The 17793-nt window shown below is 42.5% G+C and overlaps 2 protein-coding genes across 2 annotated transcripts in view; both read left to right on the top strand.

Moving 5' to 3' along the window:
- Positions 1-6525, top strand: part of LOC135542246 (guanine nucleotide-binding protein G(i) subunit alpha-2-like) — a 165845-nt gene extending 159320 nt beyond the window's left edge. The window contains exons 6-9 of the mRNA XM_064969072.1: positions 178-307; positions 3118-3271; positions 3509-3739; positions 5537-6525. Coding sequence (XP_064825144.1) covers positions 178-307; positions 3118-3271; positions 3509-3699 — 475 coding nt within the window. The 3' untranslated portion in view covers positions 3700-3739; positions 5537-6525. The remainder of the gene's footprint in view (positions 1-177; positions 308-3117; positions 3272-3508; positions 3740-5536) is intronic.
- A 1157-nt stretch (positions 6526-7682) lies between these two features.
- On the top strand, positions 7683-13627 carry LOC135542247 (PAK4-inhibitor inka2-like). Its single transcript, XM_064969073.1, has 3 exons — positions 7683-7848; positions 7948-7998; positions 12557-13627. Exons 2-3 carry the CDS (start codon positions 7996-7998, stop codon positions 13502-13504), a joined length of 951 nt encoding a protein of 316 aa, XP_064825145.1. The 5' UTR covers positions 7683-7848; positions 7948-7995; the 3' UTR covers positions 13505-13627.
- The last annotated feature ends 4166 nt before the right edge of the window (positions 13628-17793 follow it).

Here is a 17793-nt window from a genome sequence, read left to right as displayed (position 1 = left end):
TCTTCTCTACTTCTCTCCTCTACCAACTTCATCCCCTTTTTTCTTTTTTTCAAGCTACCTATTTTGGTGTTACAACCTTCATCTCTCTCTTTCTCTCTCCATCTTTCTTTCTCTCTCTTACTCTCCCCCCCTTTCCCCCCATTCCCCTCTCTCTCTCTCTCTGTCTCTCTCCTGCAGGATGTTTGACGTGGGCGGCCAACGCTCAGAGAGGAAGAAGTGGATCCATTGTTTTGAAGGAGTCACATCCATTATCTTCTGTGTTGCGCTGAGTGCTTATGACCTGGTGCTGGCTGAGGATGAGGAGATGGTGAGGAGGAAGAGTCACCTATCCTATCCTACTATATTTCTATGATCGACACATTTTCAACTGGTCACACGTTACTGGTCATCATGTCATTATGATGTGGGTTACACAGAACATCCATATACTCTACATATTATAAAGCATATGCTACTAATCTACATAATATACTGTATGTGCACTGGAGTAGGCTATTTGATTAGATAGATTAGATTAGTTATTTTATAAGGGTATGAATGTAAATGGGGTCATTCATTTATTTTATAGGGGTATAAATGTAATTGATAATCAAATCAAATATTATTTGTCACACCCTTCATAGACAACAGGTGTAGATTAACAGTGAAATGTTTACTTACGGGTTCATTTCCAACAATGCAGAGTTAAAGATAAGATTATATATATATATATATAATATATATAATCTTATCTTTAACTCTGCATTCTATATATATATACTGTATACACTACATAACCAAAAGTATGTGGACACCTGCTCGTTGAACATCTCATTCCAAAAGTATGGGCATTAACATGGAATTGGTCCCCCTTTTGCTACTATAACAGTCTCCACTCTTCTGGGAAGGCTTTCCACTTGATGTTGGAACATTGCTACGGGGACTTGCTTCCATTCAGCCACAAGAGCATTAGTGAGGTCGGGGCACTGATGTTGGCTTGGCTCGCAGTCGGTGTTCAAATTTATCCCAAAGGATTTCAATGGGGTTGAGGTCAGGGCTCTGTGCCAGCCAGTCAAGTTCTCCCACACCGATCTCAACAAACCATTCTGTATGGACCTCACTTTGTGCATTGTCATGCTGAAACAGGAAAGGGCCTTCCCCAAACTGTTGCAAGCACAGCATCGTCTAGAATGTCATTGTATGCTGAATGTAGCATTTTGATTTCCCTTCACTGGAACTAAAGGGCCTAGCCTGAACCATGAAAAACAGCCCCAGACCATTATTCCTCCTCCACCAAACTTTACAGCTGTCACTATGCATTCGGGCAGGTAGTGTTCTCCTGGCATCCATAAAATCTAGATTAGTCCATTGGACTGCCAGATGGTGAAGTGTGATTCATCACTCCAGAGAACGTGTTTCCACTGCTCCAGAGTCCAATGGTGGCGAGCTTTACACCACTCTAGCCAACGCTTGGCATTGTGAATGGTGATCTTAGGCTTGTGTGCGGCTGCTCGGCCATGGAAACGCATGTCACGAAGCTCCCGAAGAACAGATCTTGTGTTGACATTACTTCCAGAGGCAGTTTCGAATTTGATAGTGAGTGTTGCATCCGAGGACAGCTGATATTTGCGTGCTACGCGCTTCAGCACTTGGCGGTCCCGTTATGTGAGATTGTGTGGCCTACCACTTCACGGCTGAGCCATTCGCGGCTGAGCACTTGACCGTGGCAGCTCAAGCAGGGCAGAAATTTGACAAACTGACTTGTTGGAAAGGTGGTATCCTACAACGATGCCACGTTGACCGTCACTGAGCTCTTCAAGGCCTTTCTACTGACAATGTTTGTCTATGGAGATTGCATGTAAGAGAGTTAGTGCAGAAAAAAGGGTCAATTCAGGTGGTCTGGGTATCCATTTGATTATCTACTTAGAAGTCTTGCTTAGGCTTGGGGTAGAAGCTTTTCAGGGTCCTGTTATTTCCAGACTTGGCAAATTGGTACCGCTTGTCGTGCGGTAGCAGAGATAACAGTCTGTTGCTTAGGTGGCTGGAGTCTTTGACAATTATCTGGGCCTTCCTCTGATACCACCTGGTATAGAAGTCCTGGATGGCAGCTCAGCCCCAGTGATGTAGTGGGCCATATGCACTACCCTCTGTAGCACCTTGCGGTCAAAGCAGTTGGCATACCAGGCGGTGATGCAGCCAGTGAAGATGCTCTCGATGGTGCAGCTGTAGAACGTTTTGAGGATCTGAGGGCCCATGACAAGTCTTTTCAAGCTCCTGAGTGGGAAGAGGCGTTGTTGTGCCCTCTTCACGACTATGTTGGTGTGTTTGGACCCTGATAGGTCTTTAGTGATGTGGACACTGAGAAACTTGAAACTCTCAACCCGCTCCATTTCAGCCCTGTCGATGTGAATGGGGGGAGTGCTCACCCCTCCATTTCCTGTAATTCATGATCAGCTCCGTTGTCTTACTGACGTTGAGGGAGAGGTTGTTGTCCTGACACCACACTGATATACCGCTCACACAATATTTAGAGTAAGTTTGGGCTGAGGACTTAATTACCTGAAGAGCAGTTGAAGCTGCTGAGATATCATCAAACTGCTGTGCAATGAGCCATTTGTTTCCCTCACTGTGGTGTGAAGCACCCAATCAATACACCACTTATTTAAGTCCGGGAAAAAATAAGATGGGAGGAGCCATCCTACTTCACAGACACTGCATTTTGTTAGAGAGTGTAGCATCTTACGTTAATTCAATAGTCTTGTCAAGCAGTTATATCTCACTAATTCTTAAGACCAAATAGACCATTGCTGTATTTCTATGGATGGTATGTAGACGTTCACCTGTTTTTACTTCTTATCGGTCCTTTTTTCTATGGCACATTAATCCATTTTTAACAGTCTGCTTGAACAATATACTTCCTATAACCATATCCCCAACACAAAGACACACTCTCAGCTTCTCTATCGCTACTACTGCAGTGAGAGGGGAGAAAGCATAGACACATTCACAAAATACATACTGTACCACTACCCTATACAGCTAGATTTGAAATGTGAGGAGTTACTGCCCCCTGGTGGACGATTTTATGTTTTATCCTTGGATGCGATGGGACCCAGTATTTGTCTGTCTGTCTACCAGAACCGGATGCATGAGAGCATGAAGCTGTTTGACTCCATCTGCAACAACAAGTGGTTCACAGAGACCTCCATCATCCTCTTCCTCAACAAGAAGGATCTGTTTGAGGAGAAGATTACAGGCAGCCCCCTGGCTATCTGCTACCCCGAGTACACAGGTAGAGAATCCTACCAATGTGTCGTCGTCCCCCCCCCCCCCACTGGGCACAGACATCAATTCAATGTCTATTCCACGTTGGTTCAACGTCATTTCTTTGAAATGATGTGGAAACAATGTTTATTCAACCAGTGTGTGCCCAGTGGTGTTTTTTAAAATCTTGGAATCAATCAGTAATGTCTGGCATCTCATCACATGCTATAATGCTTCATTTATGTTGACTATGTTCACTACTCAGGAGCCAACAAATACGACGAGGCAGCGAGTTACATCCAGACTAAGTTTGAGGACCTGAACAAGAAGAAGGACACAAAGGAGATCTACACCCACTTCACCTGCGCCACCGACACTAAGAACGTCCAGTTTGTCTTTGACGCTGTCACCGACGTCATCATCAAGAACAACCTGAAGGACTGTGGTCTCTTCTAGAGGCGGGGCCAGGGGAGGCGGGGCCAGAGGAGGAGCTAAGGTGAGGACAAAGATTAGGGGAAAACCAAACATCAAATCCAATGCTGATGATATAGCCCATTATCTCTTTTGGGGACGAGATGACCATGTTAGAAAGGACTAAATCATCAGTATGGTGATGACCAGGGCCATGTGTTTTGTGCAATCATGTGTCATAGCAAATATCTTATCCTGTATTTTAAGCCTTATCCGTACATTGGCATCACACCAAAAGCGAACGAAATATTCTAAGGATGGTGCTGGACTGTTGGCTGAAAAATATTTAAATAAAGGTTACAATCCAGGCATGTCACATGACTGCACAAAACACAGGGTCATAACTGAGAACATACAGTTGAAGTCGGAAGTTTACATACACTTAGGTTGGAGTCATTAAAACTCGTTCTTCAACCACTCCACAAATTTCTTGATGACAAACTATTCTTTTGGCAAGTCCGTTAGGACATCTACTTTGTGCATGACGCAAGTAATATTTCCAACAATTGTTACAGACAGATTATTTAACTTATAATTCACTGTATCCCAATTCCAGTGGGTCAGAAGTTTACATACAGTAAGTTGACTGTGCCTTTAAACAGCTTGGACAATTCCAGAAAATTATCTCATGGCTTTAGAAGCTTCTGATAGGCTAATTGACATAATTTGAGTCAATTGGAGGTGTAGCTGTGGATGTATTTCAAGGCCTACCCTCTAACTCAGTGCTTCTTTGCTTGACATCATGGGAAAATCAAAAGAAATCAGCCAAGACCTGCACATGGGGACAGAGATTGTACTTTTTGGAGAAATGTCCTCTGGTCTGATGAAACAAAAATAGAACTGTTTGGCCATAATGACCATTGTTATGTTTGGGGGAAAAATGGGGATGCTTGCAAGCTGAAGAACACCATCCCAACCATGAAGCTTGGGGATGGCAGCATCATGTTGTGGGGGTGCTTTGCTGCAGGAGGGACTGGTGCACTTCACAAAATAGATGGCATCATGAGGAGGCAAAATTATCTAGGTATATTAAAGCAACATCTCAAGACAACAGTCAGGAAGTTAAAGCATGTTCGCAAATGGGTCTTCCAAATGGACAATGACCCCAAGCATATTTCCAAAGTTGTGGCAAAATGGCTCAAAGGACATCAAAGTCAAGGTATTTGAGTGGCCATCACAAAGCCCTGAACTCAATCCTATAGAAAATGTGTGGGGAGAACTGAAAAAGCGTGTGCGAGCAAGGAGGCCTTTAAACCTGACTCAGTTACACCAGCTCCGTCAGGAGTCATGGGCCAAAATGCACCCAAGTTGTTGTTGAAAGCTTGTGGAAGGCTACCTGAAACGTTTGACCCACGTTAAACAATTTAAAGGCAATGCTACCAAATTTTAATTGAGTGTATGTAAACCTCTGACCCACTGGGAATGTGATGAAAGAAATAAAAGCTGAAAAAAATCATTCTCTCTACTAATTATTCTGACATTTCACATTCTTCAAATGAAATGTTGATCCTAACTGACCTAAGACAGGGAATATTTACTAGGATTAAGTGTCAGGAATTGTGAAAAACTGAGTTTAAATGTATTTGGCTAAGGTGTATGCAACTTTCCGACTTTAACTGTACATGATGTATGATTTTGTTTTCTGATGGTTAAATTGACTCAGCAGTACATCATAGATAGACCCCCTGCATGTCTTACATGTAAAAAAATGTTTCCCTTTCTCATTACCATACATACATACACAAACTACACGTCTCATATTTAATACACATTTGCTCAGCCATGTCTGGGCTAGCTTACTCTTCATGCCTCTCTTCACCAGGAGTGCTTGTACAAGGAGTCTGCTGCCTGGGGGATAGAGTGGACAGACACACCACCATCACAGACAGACTGTACCGGCCTTGAAAGCTCCTGCTTTTCTATATTGGGAAAAAAACATAACAAACTGAGAAGTTGAGAGAAAAAGCCTTGCAGAATTATTCCAATGATCACTTATTCTCACCTGTCATGTCCATCCTCTCCCTCTTGTGTACGTTTGTTTATTTTTGTTGCATGTTAGATATTTAATTTGATTAGGGGTCTTTCTTCTTCTGCCAAGTCTGAATTTGATCTCAGATGTAATTTTTTTTTTTTGCTCCTTTCTCTGTTGTTTTATAAGTATTATCCGAGGTTAGAAAAATAGAGGAAACAACTTTTATATACTTTACATTCACTTTACTTTAACAGATGTCTGCATTTTATGAAACTTTCAATTGCATAAAGCTTCTTTTTTTTTGAAGGGAAACAAGTATGGAGAGAGAACATGAGTTGAGAGAAACACGTTTTTGCTAATATTTACATGACATACTAACGTTGTATGCTGTATCATATCACTTATTATCGTTATTACACTTGACTGTCCGTAGACGATCATAGCTGTACTTCTTTAGTCGCCACAATGTAACATTCCTTCGAAAACAATTACGAAGAGTAAAGAAAAAAAATATCAATTTGAAGATTTAAAAACCTTCAAGTTTTTTTTTAAAAACAATATTGAATACGTATGTTCCTAACATTGGCATATTTTGTTTTCATCCCAGGTCTTTTCTCAGTATGTTTGTGCCTTGATGTATGTTTACACCTGTTACATCTAGAGACTTGCTTTCTCCATAGTGTGAATTAGGGCTATTTCTACTCCCATACTATTCACACGGCGGATAAAGAGGAAACATAATATATCACAGTGATGAAAAAGAAATGAACAATGATAGTGTTTTGAAAGTCTGACTATTGTTTCATTTAAATAAAGTTTGGATCACCTCAATTACCATTCTCCTGGTGTGTCTCTAGAATAATTTGACCTATCCACAGATTCCACTGTAAGAATGCCCTTCTGAACATGGCATAGCAATGCTAATCACATTTAATTAGGGTCTTAAAGGTAAGTGGAACATCCCCATAAGGTAAACATTGCACATCCATCCTAATGTACACAAATGTAAATGAGAATGCATCAACAGTGCCAACAATGCTTCACCCCCCAATTACATGGAGTATTCATATACATGAGGAACAGACCATGGAGGGTGATGAAGAGGGGCTTGTACATTCAAATGTAGAGCTATGGACATGATCTGCCTAAGCCTATACAGACCGTGATGTGCAATCTTGCTCATTCCAATAAATTGATTGGGGACAATGTAACAGTCCAGCTCCAGCATTTGCGCTGTAAAACTGCCATTAAGTAAAGAATGCAGCGAATGGTGTCGGCATTGGGACAACAATGGACTCTCAGCAGCCCAGGATACCAGGCGCTCAGGTAAATCAGGGAGTAAAATAGGATGGGGGTAGTTTGAGTGTTCAAGCTTTGAGCCGTTCGGTGGTTCCAGAACAATCCGTCAGGTGGTGCTCCACGCCTCTATGTGCTTCAAATCAAATGTAGCCAAACTGCATCCACACGAGAAGTGCCCTTTATTCACTGTGTTGGAAATGAAAGGTTTTTCTTATTATTTCTCTATAGTGAAATGCAACTGATTACATACACTAGGTAGGTCTAGACCTTTTTCAACAAAGCATCATGCGCGTTTTGCGACAACTTTGAACTAAAAGTTGCACATAGGTCAAGAAGCCTAAATCCAAAACTGTCTGTTGGCCTATGTAGGCTAACAGCATATGATAATAGAGAAAACATCAAACAATATAGTTAGGTACTCCAAACTGTGATAAGTAGTCTATGTTATAGGCTAGACCCTGTCCCTACGATTGATGGGCTATGTGTCTCCTTGCCCAGTCTGAGACAAATAATTTAAAAAAAACATCGTCTCGTCCATGATTGACACATGACTGAAATCTGAAGTCCTGGCAATTGTTTTAATTCCACGCATAATACAACAGAACTTCTCAGGTGAGGGAGATGTTTTGACGCGGTGTTTTGGTGTTGGGTCGTATTTCAGGCGCGTTGCTATTGGCGCATTCTGTGATGCGCGCAGTTGACTGGCTGCCTAGGAAGACTGCGCTCACAAAGTACACCGCCGGCCCTACCAACACATGCACTCTACTGTCTGAGTGGCGTTGAGTGGACAGCGGATTTACTGAGAAAGTTGCAACCGCTTTGGATATTAATTGTTCTATCAGAGGAGTCAATTATTCACCGATGTAAGTAGCCCGACCTAGAGAAATGCATCCTACAGGCTAGGCAAATTTAGCGCTAGAGAACATAATTTTGTATGCTGAATAAGTATTGTCTTTTTGCAGGATAAAGTAATCCATTTGGAATTCATACAATCAGACACGACAAGAGCAATGGTAAGTTTATTTTGTAACATTTCCAAATTGTTATTTGTAGATGATTGTATGTGTTCTTTTGTGTGAAGTGCCTATACATTTCTTCCTAACAGTTGTACAGAACAGTCGGGGAGGTTATTATCGTGAGCGGCTGAATGTTGTGGTAAATAAAACCAAATGTTCGGCGCTTATAACTACACCCCTCCGGTGACAGTTAGACAATACAGAGCAGCTGAGAATAATTGTAGGATATAGACGACAATTTGTTGGAAAGATGACAAACTCTTGTTATTATTCCAGTTGAACTTTAAGGCCTAAATCCATTTCCTTAACAAACGTTTCGTCTTGTTTATTGCTTACTTTTCCCATAGGCTACTTAGTCATTTCTGGCCGATGCAGTTGCAAATGTCTGGAAATCAGAATATATTTTAGCTGGTTACTTACAATAGACATATTCAATGGTGCGTTATATATGTGTTATTGATGATTAATCAAGGATCAATAATGTCATAGACATGTCATTATCATTTCTGTACATGCCTCCCTCCACCGTATGTGTGGAGTCCTTCCTTCTGAGTCTTTTCTGTAGCACAGATATGGCCTTGTTTATTTATTTATTTCACCTTTATTTAACCAGGTAGGCTAGTTGAGAACAAGTTCTCATTTACAACCGGGACCTGGCCAAGATAAAGCAAAGCAGTTCGACATATACAACAACACAGAGTTACGCATGGAATAAACAAAACATACAGTCAATTGACATCAAAGTTGGATCAGCCTGTAGTGTGGTTTTCCACTTTCATTTTGAGTGTGACTCCAAATCCAGACCTCCATGGGTTGATAAATTTGATTTCCATTGATAATTTTTGTGTGATTTTGTTGTCAGCGCATTCAACTATGTAAAGAAAAAAGTATTTCATAAGAATATTTCATTCATTCAGATCTAGGATGTGCTATTTTAGTGTTCCCTTAATTTTTTTGAGCAGTGTATAAAGTATTGAGTGAGAACAGTAGTTCTTTGATCATGATACACTCTAATGAGCTTTCTATTAACATTTACATTACATTTAAGTCATTTAGCAGACGCTCTTATCCAGAGCGACTTACAAATTGGTGAATTCACCTTCTGACATCCAGTGGAACAGCCACTTTACAATAGTGCATCTAAATCATTAAGGGGGGGGGGGGGGGGGGTGGTGAGAAGGATTACTTATCCTATCCTAAAAATTAAAAAAGTTAGTTGTTTTCAGTGACAATTCTCCTCTTTATCTCTCTGAGGTGGGCGAATTGCTCAGCTCCACATAACATCACATTTTATTTGTCACATGTGCCCAATACAACAGGTGTAGGTAGACCTTACAGTGAAATACTTTCTTACAAGCCCTTAACCAACAATGCAGTTTTGAAAATAAACAAAATAAACAAAAGTAACAAATAATTAAAGAGCAGTGGTAAAATAACAGTAGCGATGCTGTATACCCTACAGGGGGTACCGGTACAGAGTCAATGTATGCAATATGTAAATGTAGGTAGAGTTAAAGTTATATATAATAAACAGAGAGTAGCAGCAGGTTAAAATTGCGGGGTGGGGAGGATTTGGGGGGGGGGTAGCCGTTTGATTAGCTGTTCAGGAGTCTTATGGCTTTGGGGTAGAAGCTGTTAAGAAGCCTTTTGGACCTAGACTTGACGCTAGAAAAATACCTAAAAGTAGAAAAAGTCTATATACAGTGTGTGCAAATGAGTTTAGATAAGGGAGGTAATGGCAATAAATAGGTCATGGTGGCGAAGTAATTACAATATGGCAATTAAACACTGGAGTGATAGATGTACAAAAGATGAATTTGCAAGTAGAGATACTGTGGTGCAAAGGAGCAAGATAAATAAATAAATACAGTGTGGGGATGAGGTAGTTGGATGGGCTATGTACAGGTGCAGTGATCTGTAAGCTGCTCTGACAGCTGGTGCTTAAAGTTAGTGAGGGAGATATGAGTCTCCAGCTTCAGTGATTTTTGCAGTTTGTTCCAGTCACTGGCAGCAGAGAACTGGAAGGAAAGGTGGCCAAAGGAGGAATTGGCTTTGTGGGTGACCAGTGAAATATACCTGCTGGAGCACGTGATACGTGTGGGAGCTGCTAGTGTGACCAGTGAGCTGAGATAAAGTGGGGACTTTATAGATAAAGCTGAGACCTAGCAGAGACTTGTAGAAGATCTGGAGCCAGTGGGTTTGGCGACGAACATGAAGTGAGGACTAGCCAACGAGAACGTACAGGTCGCAGTGGTGGGTAGTATATGGGGCTGTGGTGACAAAACGGATGGCAATGTTATAGACTGCATCCAGTTTGTTAAGTAGAGTGTTGGAGGCTATCTTGTAAATGATATCGCCGAAATCGAGGATCAGTAGGATGGTCAGTTTTACGAAGATATGTTTGGCAGCATGAATGAAGGATGCTTTGTTGCGAAATAGGAAGACGATTCTAGATTTCATTTTGGATTGGAGATGCTTAATGTGAGCCTGGAAGGAGAGTTTACAGTAACCAGACACCTAGGTATTTGTAGTTGTCCACATATTCTAAGTCAGAGCCGCCCAGAGTAGTGATGCTGGACGAGCAGGCAGGTGCGGGCAGCAATCGGTTGAAGAGCATGCATTTAGTTTTACTTGCATTTAAGAGCAGTTGGAGGCCACGGAAGGAGAGTTGTATGGCATTGAAGCTCGTCTGGAGGTTAGTTAACGCAGTGTCCAAAGAGGGGCCAGAAGTATACAGAATGGTGTCTACTGCGTAGAGGTGGATCAGAGAATCACCAGCAGCAAAAGCGACATCATTGATGTATACAGAGAAGAGAGTCGGCCCGAGAATTGAACCCTGTGGCGCCCCCATAGAGACTGCCAGAGGTCCGGACAACAGGCCCTCTGATTTGGCCTTGGAGCATTATCTCTCACCTTAACCAATGACTGACAGGTGCTCTCTACCGGTGGTTAATAACACCACAGTAGTGGAAGGCTGCAGGGTACAGCTTTGCTGCCTTTTGACTGTAACGCCAGTGTTACACTCTAATGTTATGCTAGGGAAATTGGGTTTCCATATCTAGGGCTGACAGTGGGGACTTGTGAAGAGCAGAATCAAAACAGTTGCTTTGTGAGAAGGTGTTGATGTTCATAGTGAACCATTGTTAGGTAAATGAAAGCTTAAAAGTACCGGTGGCCTGGCTTTGGTCCAGCGGGTTCACCAGAGCCATGAGACACGTGTAGATGGAAACCCGAAAAGTCTGAGCCTCTTGGGTAAAAAACCCCGAGGTAAATCCTTTATGGAAATGTGCAACATATTTATGTGCCTCTTTCAGATTCTCTCCGACATTCGGTTTAGGGCAATATTTCTATCATCCGAGACTTTCGGGGCATTGTATTGATGTGTCGGACCTCCACACTATTGTGAAGGACAATGCACATGGCAGACCTTTCAGTGTTTAATGCACCTCCAAGGCCCTGTCTCACTCTGTCAAACAGAGCTCTCCTCTACAGCCAAATGGTTAAGTTCCCACAGCTGTGATAACATCAGGGCATCGTCTCTGCTGATTTGGTCTCCTCACTGTGCCTCCAAACAGCACTCTGGCCTAAGACGGATGCGGGTTGAGAGGTAGCAAACACAAACATGCTACACAAGCATGCTACAAAACATGGAAAAACCTTGTAGGATTATTACAAATGAAAGTTGAACAAATTGCATCATTCTAAAGCTGTTATTTTTGGTGATTTGTAGTAACAGGGGGAAATGTTTTTTAAACAAGAAATGCCCTGTGCATACAGTAGCCTGTGTTCTGTTCGGTACAACACCCGAGTGAATGGGATTGATCTTGGAAGTGTTGCCTTGTCACCTTTTAACCTTGATGTGATAAGATGGATTCAGTGGTGGTTCCCAAACCATCTGGTTGTTAAGGCATCCTGAGAATATTGTTGTAATGCAACTGAATGCTATGGAAGCTTGTCTCATTCAGACTGTGTCATTCAGACTTCTATATTTCAGATGATTTGGTGATGACTTTGATATGATTCATACACAGGGTTTCTTACTCCCATTGTGTCATTCCAGAATGGTGATGTCATTTCCTGTCGGACAACATGGGCTAATCCCGAAGGCATCCTGTGATTCTTGTGTGTAGTAAAGGATGTGTAATACTGAGCGCCTCTAAAAATGTATCAGTCTCTAGTTTGTCCAACCGAAAGAGGCGGCGAGTGTTTCCCTGCACATCCTGTTCCCACAAGCCATATTCTAATCAACTCAGAGCATACCGCTGAGAAGCTTCTCCATAAAGCTGCTCTGAGGTTTGGGTGGAATGTCTGACTTAATATGTGGTGGTGGTACGCCTGCAGCGTGTGATCTCAGCTGATTAGAATCTTGGTGCAGTGCTGGATAGAAGCACAGGAAACTACTTAAGCTTTTGGACCAGGTGTTGGTCCATTCGTTTCTGTAAAAGTGCTCTGTTACACATTTTGTTCTGAAATGTTCTTAAACCATGCATGGAGGAGTCAGTGTTTTCAGTCTGTCAGTAACCAACCTGTTATATCTCTCTCCCTGTCTTTCTAGCTGTGTCTGCGGGACTCTGGAGACTGTTTGGTGGACCAGATGCAGTACATGATGAGGTCCTTGCAGGATCTGAAACACATGAGAAGGCCGCTCAGCGAGCCCTCCGGCCGTTCCGACGCCGTGACGCGCGTTTGCCAGCGGGGAGCGCAGCAGCGGGAGCGCCTGACATGCCTCCGTAGACCCATCTCTGAGGCCAGCGAGGCCAGCACCTATGACTCAGCTTGCTGCCTGGCCAGCCCCGTGGAGGAGGAAGAAGAGGTGGAGGAGGAAGGGCAGGAACGGCTAATGCAGAGCTCCCCTAGCAGTGAGAAGAGTATGGAGTTTGACTCAGGCTACTCAGAGGCGTCCTGGCAGGATGACGGCGTGGTGCTCAGGAGGACCAGGAACGTACGGGTGTCTAACTCTGCCTGCCTCCGAACCAACCGGGGAGTGGGCTCTGCCGAGCGGATCCGGCCCAAGTCCACGTCGGACGCTTGTCTGGAGCGCTGGACGTCATTTGAGGCAAGCAGCGACCCGGAGGACTGGACCACGTCACTGCTGAGCCGCAGCAGGAACAGACAGCCCCTGGTGCTGGGGGACAACAGCTTCGCTGACCTCATTAAGAATTGGATGGACTTGCCAGAGTGTCCTGAGCCAGCAGAACTCAAGCCCCACGCAGGCCGGCGCCTGGCCAAGGACCTCCTGGTCAACATGAGGAGGAAGCTGGCGGGGATGTCAAAAAGCGTGGAGATGAGGGCCAGACCAGCAGACTCCACCAGGGTCAGTAGGGCCGCGGCAGCCCCGAAACGCATGTCCTGCCCTGTAGGCTTCCAGCCACGCAAACCCTTCTTTCACCAATCCCACACAGGCCTGCATGAACTGGGGACGGACTTCTACCAGTTCAACGCTCTCATGAAGACAGGCAGCCGACAACCTATCATATGTAATGACATTATCGGGTACATCTGATCTGAGTGATGTTACAGCTACGGACTCCTACCACAGACTAATGTTATTTTATTTTTTATATGCGCTATATGTGGAAATAATGTTGAAATTGTTACAATAATAAAGTTTTTTTTATTGAAAAGAGAAAAAGTGTTGACTGCAATAATTATTAACTTTTAAGTTTTCTTAAGTTTCTTTTTTATTATTAAGTTTTATTATTAACTATTAAGTTTTATTCTTAAATGACTAATGAAATAATAATGCATGCTTAGGTTTAGGTTCAGCTGTAAAAAAGGTAGTGACATTCTCGATTACATCTGGATATAAACACTCTAGCACATTCTTTAAATGACCTGTCAACTGACCAACATAATGGCAGTCAGAAATCTTGCCTTTGAATACCAGCCTATTTGAATACAAATAGCAGGGTGGGTGTTGCTGTATTGTGTTTCTACTGTCAGATGGGAAGTTGAACATTATATTTCCAAATGTGAGTTGTTAAGCCCCGTTTATACCTGGTGCTAACATGCACCCTTTGTCCTGATATTGTCCACATTCTGATTGTGCCCACATTTTTAGACAGATGTAGTCGATTAAAATACACATAGTGATCTGATCTTCCTGACCACCTCTGGAGGTAGTCAGGTACACATTGTCTCTGGATAGCAATTAAGTGAAAACGGATCTGGATGGTCAAACTATTTAAATCATCATTTACCGGCCTCTAAAATCATTGACAGGTAGCACCTCTGACTTAAGGCATCAGTAATTGTCTTAAAATAAATACAATCATATTATTTAGAATTAATATCTGTTATCTGGGTCCTGTGTGGCTCAGTCGGTAGAGCATGGCGCTTGCAACGCCAAGCGTCGTGGGTTCGATTCCCCATTGTCCACATTCTGATTGTGCCCACATTTTTAGACAGATGTAGTCGATTAAAATACACATAGTGATCTGATCTTCCTGACCACCTCTGGAGGTAGTCAGGTACACATTGTCTCTGGATAGCAATTAAGTGAAAACGGATCTGGATGGTCAAACTATTTAAATCATCATTTACCGGCCTCTAAAATCATTGACAGGTAGCACCTCTGACTTAAGGCATCAGTAATTGTCTTAAAATAAATACAATCATATTATTTAGAATTAATATCTGTTATCTGGGTCCTGTGTGGCTCAGTCGGTAGAGCATAATTTGATTCCCGCTGGGGCCACCCATATGTAAAAGTAGTGGCCCCAGCCGACTTGTAAGTCGCTTTGGACAAAAGCGTCTGCTAAATGGGATATATTATTATTATTATTTAAATAATTTGAATACAGGGGGGCATTCGCTAATCTGGTCACAAAGTGGACACAGTGGATGGATAACAGACTAATTTCAATACAATTTGTAGATGTGACAAACTTGATCAGATAGGGATCGGATCATATTGATCAGATCACGAAAATCCCACGTTAGCGCAAGGTGTAAAGAAGGCTGAGATGTGTCATATGATGCTTAGATCTAAAGGGAGTAGCCCTGTAAATGTGCAGCCTTCTAAAGACCAGTTGTCAAAACAGTCATATACATGTACAGTGTTTAATGTAGCCACACACTTAGGGTTATTCAATCTGTATCGCTAAGGCACGCTAGAAATGTAAAGGTAATTTCCTATTAAACCGACATCTGCAGCGTTTACTGTGAACGCAATCTCCTCTAATGTGTGAACATTGCCTTGAAAGGGATTTTATTACATTTACAACATGAACACATCAATTAATTTATTGGAATCTAGAAACAAAAGGAAAGAAGCAGAGAAGCACATTTTCTTTCTCAATCAGTCACCTAATGAACAAAATCAAATCACTAAACATAGGCCCATGTAGCAAAGTAGTGTATTTCAGAATAGACCTACAGATCTATCCTTCTATCCATCTGGGGGCTTAATTTGAAAGAGATTACTCCATGTGCATGTGAGACCTAGTGCTGGGTAGGTCTACACAGAGAGAGACTGATCTTAGATCCCAGAGGGAGCGAGACCAGGAATAAGATGTTTACTTCTGAGGACAGAGAGGAAGGTCTGCTCACAGCCTCCTGCCGCGGTGGTTGATGAGCTCATGGCCTGGGTCCCCCTGGGGTTTCTGTGTGTGTGTGTGTGTGTGTGTGTGTGTGTGTGTGTGTGTGTGTGTGTGTGTGTGTGTGTGTGTGTGTGTGTGTGTGTGTGTGTGTGTGTGTGTGTATGGGGTAGGGGGGGGCAGCGTGTGTGTGTGGTGTTGTTGGACTGGGCAGCTGTGTCCAGATGGTGACAGATTCAGTGAGCCTCTACTCACCCGACCCTCAATATGCCAGCACAAAGCTGACCAGGGGGCCGAGGCTCTGACTAGTCCGGGGAACCAGTCCAGCAGACTCCAGCCCAACCCAGCAGGCCTGGGCCAACTCATCTAATCCATATGCCCTGGCATATCCTCACAGCACAACTTCCCAAACACAGTCACGCAAATCTAATGATGTTTGCAAACATTGCCTCAGCATCTGTCACTTGGCATTACCCAAGGCCCAAGTTGATAAGAACAGATAATGAAGTAATCAAGGCTTGCTAGGCAGAGGCCAGAAGCAGATGCATCTCTCTAAATCACGGTCTAGCGGAGAGATCCCCTACAACCGCTTCAATCCCTCCTCTGCAAGGGACTGGGTTTATTTTTGGACAGTTTAGGGAAGTAATGTGTTACTTCATCCCTCCTCGCTTCTCTATTTCCAAATGTTCTATGTGGGTCAATTTCAATGAGTTCCGACTCGCACTGGTAAAATCAAATCAAAGTGTTTTGGCCGAGTACACAGTTCAGCAGGTGTTATAGCGGGTGCAGCCAAATGCTTATGTTCCTAGATCCGAATGATGCAGTCAAATGTAAGATCATTCTTTTTTTCTTTTTTTTGACAAGAAATCAAGAATGGCGGGATGAATTTGATTAACAACCCAAATAGCGCTTTAGCAAGTCATCAAATGCAACCTATATGTATGTACACTGGGAGAATTTACACAACATCAGCTAGGAATGATATGTGTGGGTGATTTGAAAAGCCATAGTCAATCGATCAATCATTGAATAATTATTTTGGCAAAAATGATTATCTTCAATTTCAAAATCCGTAGAAGATATGAGAAATAGAAATCCAATATCCAATATGGATGGTGTTAAGAGGTAGATGGGAGGGGTTGAATGTAGCTGAAGGGTGGGACTAATAACAACAAGATAACCAATGTAAAATGTATATAGGTTCAGAAATGTTGTCAAATAGCACAGTTACAAACATAAATCAGAAATAGAAGGCCAGGACAAAAAACAAACAAAATATCACTAATGTGAAATAGATTGTGTCTGTAAAATGTGTATAGTATGTATAAACTGAAGGTAGAAGCCTAAGTGTTATTGTTTATTAGTTTACTCCAATTGGGGGAGGGGTGGTAGGGTTGCGGGGAATAATGAAGGTATATTCTAAAAATAAAAGTGTGTATATGTATGTACAGTTGAAGTCGGAAGTTTACATACAATTAGGTTGGAGTCATTAAAACTCGTTGTTCAACCACAATTTTCTGTTAACAAACTATAGTTGACCATCGTTATGTTGGGAGGAAAAAGGGGGATGCTTGCAAACTGAAGAATACCATCCCAACCGTGAAGCATGGGGGTGGTAGCATCATGTTGTGGGAGTGCTATGCTGCAGTCCCTCCTGCACCTCACAAAATAGATGGATTCATGAGGAAGCAAAATTATGTGGATATATTGAAGCAACATCTCAAGTTAAAGCTTGGTCGCAGATGGGTCTTCCAAATGGACAATGACCCCAAGCATACTTCCAAAGTTGTGGCAAAATGGCTTAAGGACAACAAAGTCAAGGTTTTGGAGTGGCCATCACAAAGCCCTGACCTCAATGCTACAGAAAATGTGTGGGCAGAAAAATTGTGTGTGAGCAACGAGGCCTACAAACCTGACTCAGTTACACCAGCTCTGTCAGGAGGAATGGGCCAAAATTCACCCAACTTATTGTGGGAAGCTTGTGGAAGGCTACCTGAAACGTTTGACCCAAGTTAAACAATTTAAAGTCAATGCTACCAAATACTAATTGAGTGTATGTAAACTTCTGACCCACTGGGAATGTGATGAAAGAAATAAAAGCTGAAATAAATCATTCTCTCTACTATTATTCTGACATTTCACATTCTTCAGATAAAGTGTTGATCCTAACTGACCTAAGACAAGGATTTTTTACTAGGATTAAGTGTTAGGAATTGTGAAAAACTGAGTTTAAAAATATCAGGCTAAGGTGTAT

This window comes from Oncorhynchus masou, chromosome 6 (assembly GCF_036934945.1).
Source record: "Oncorhynchus masou masou isolate Uvic2021 chromosome 6, UVic_Omas_1.1, whole genome shotgun sequence".
Classification (NCBI taxonomy): Eukaryota; Metazoa; Chordata; class Actinopteri; order Salmoniformes; family Salmonidae; genus Oncorhynchus; species Oncorhynchus masou.
The sequence above is the reverse complement of the archived record's forward strand: the minus strand, read 5'-3'. Positions and strand labels throughout refer to the sequence as shown.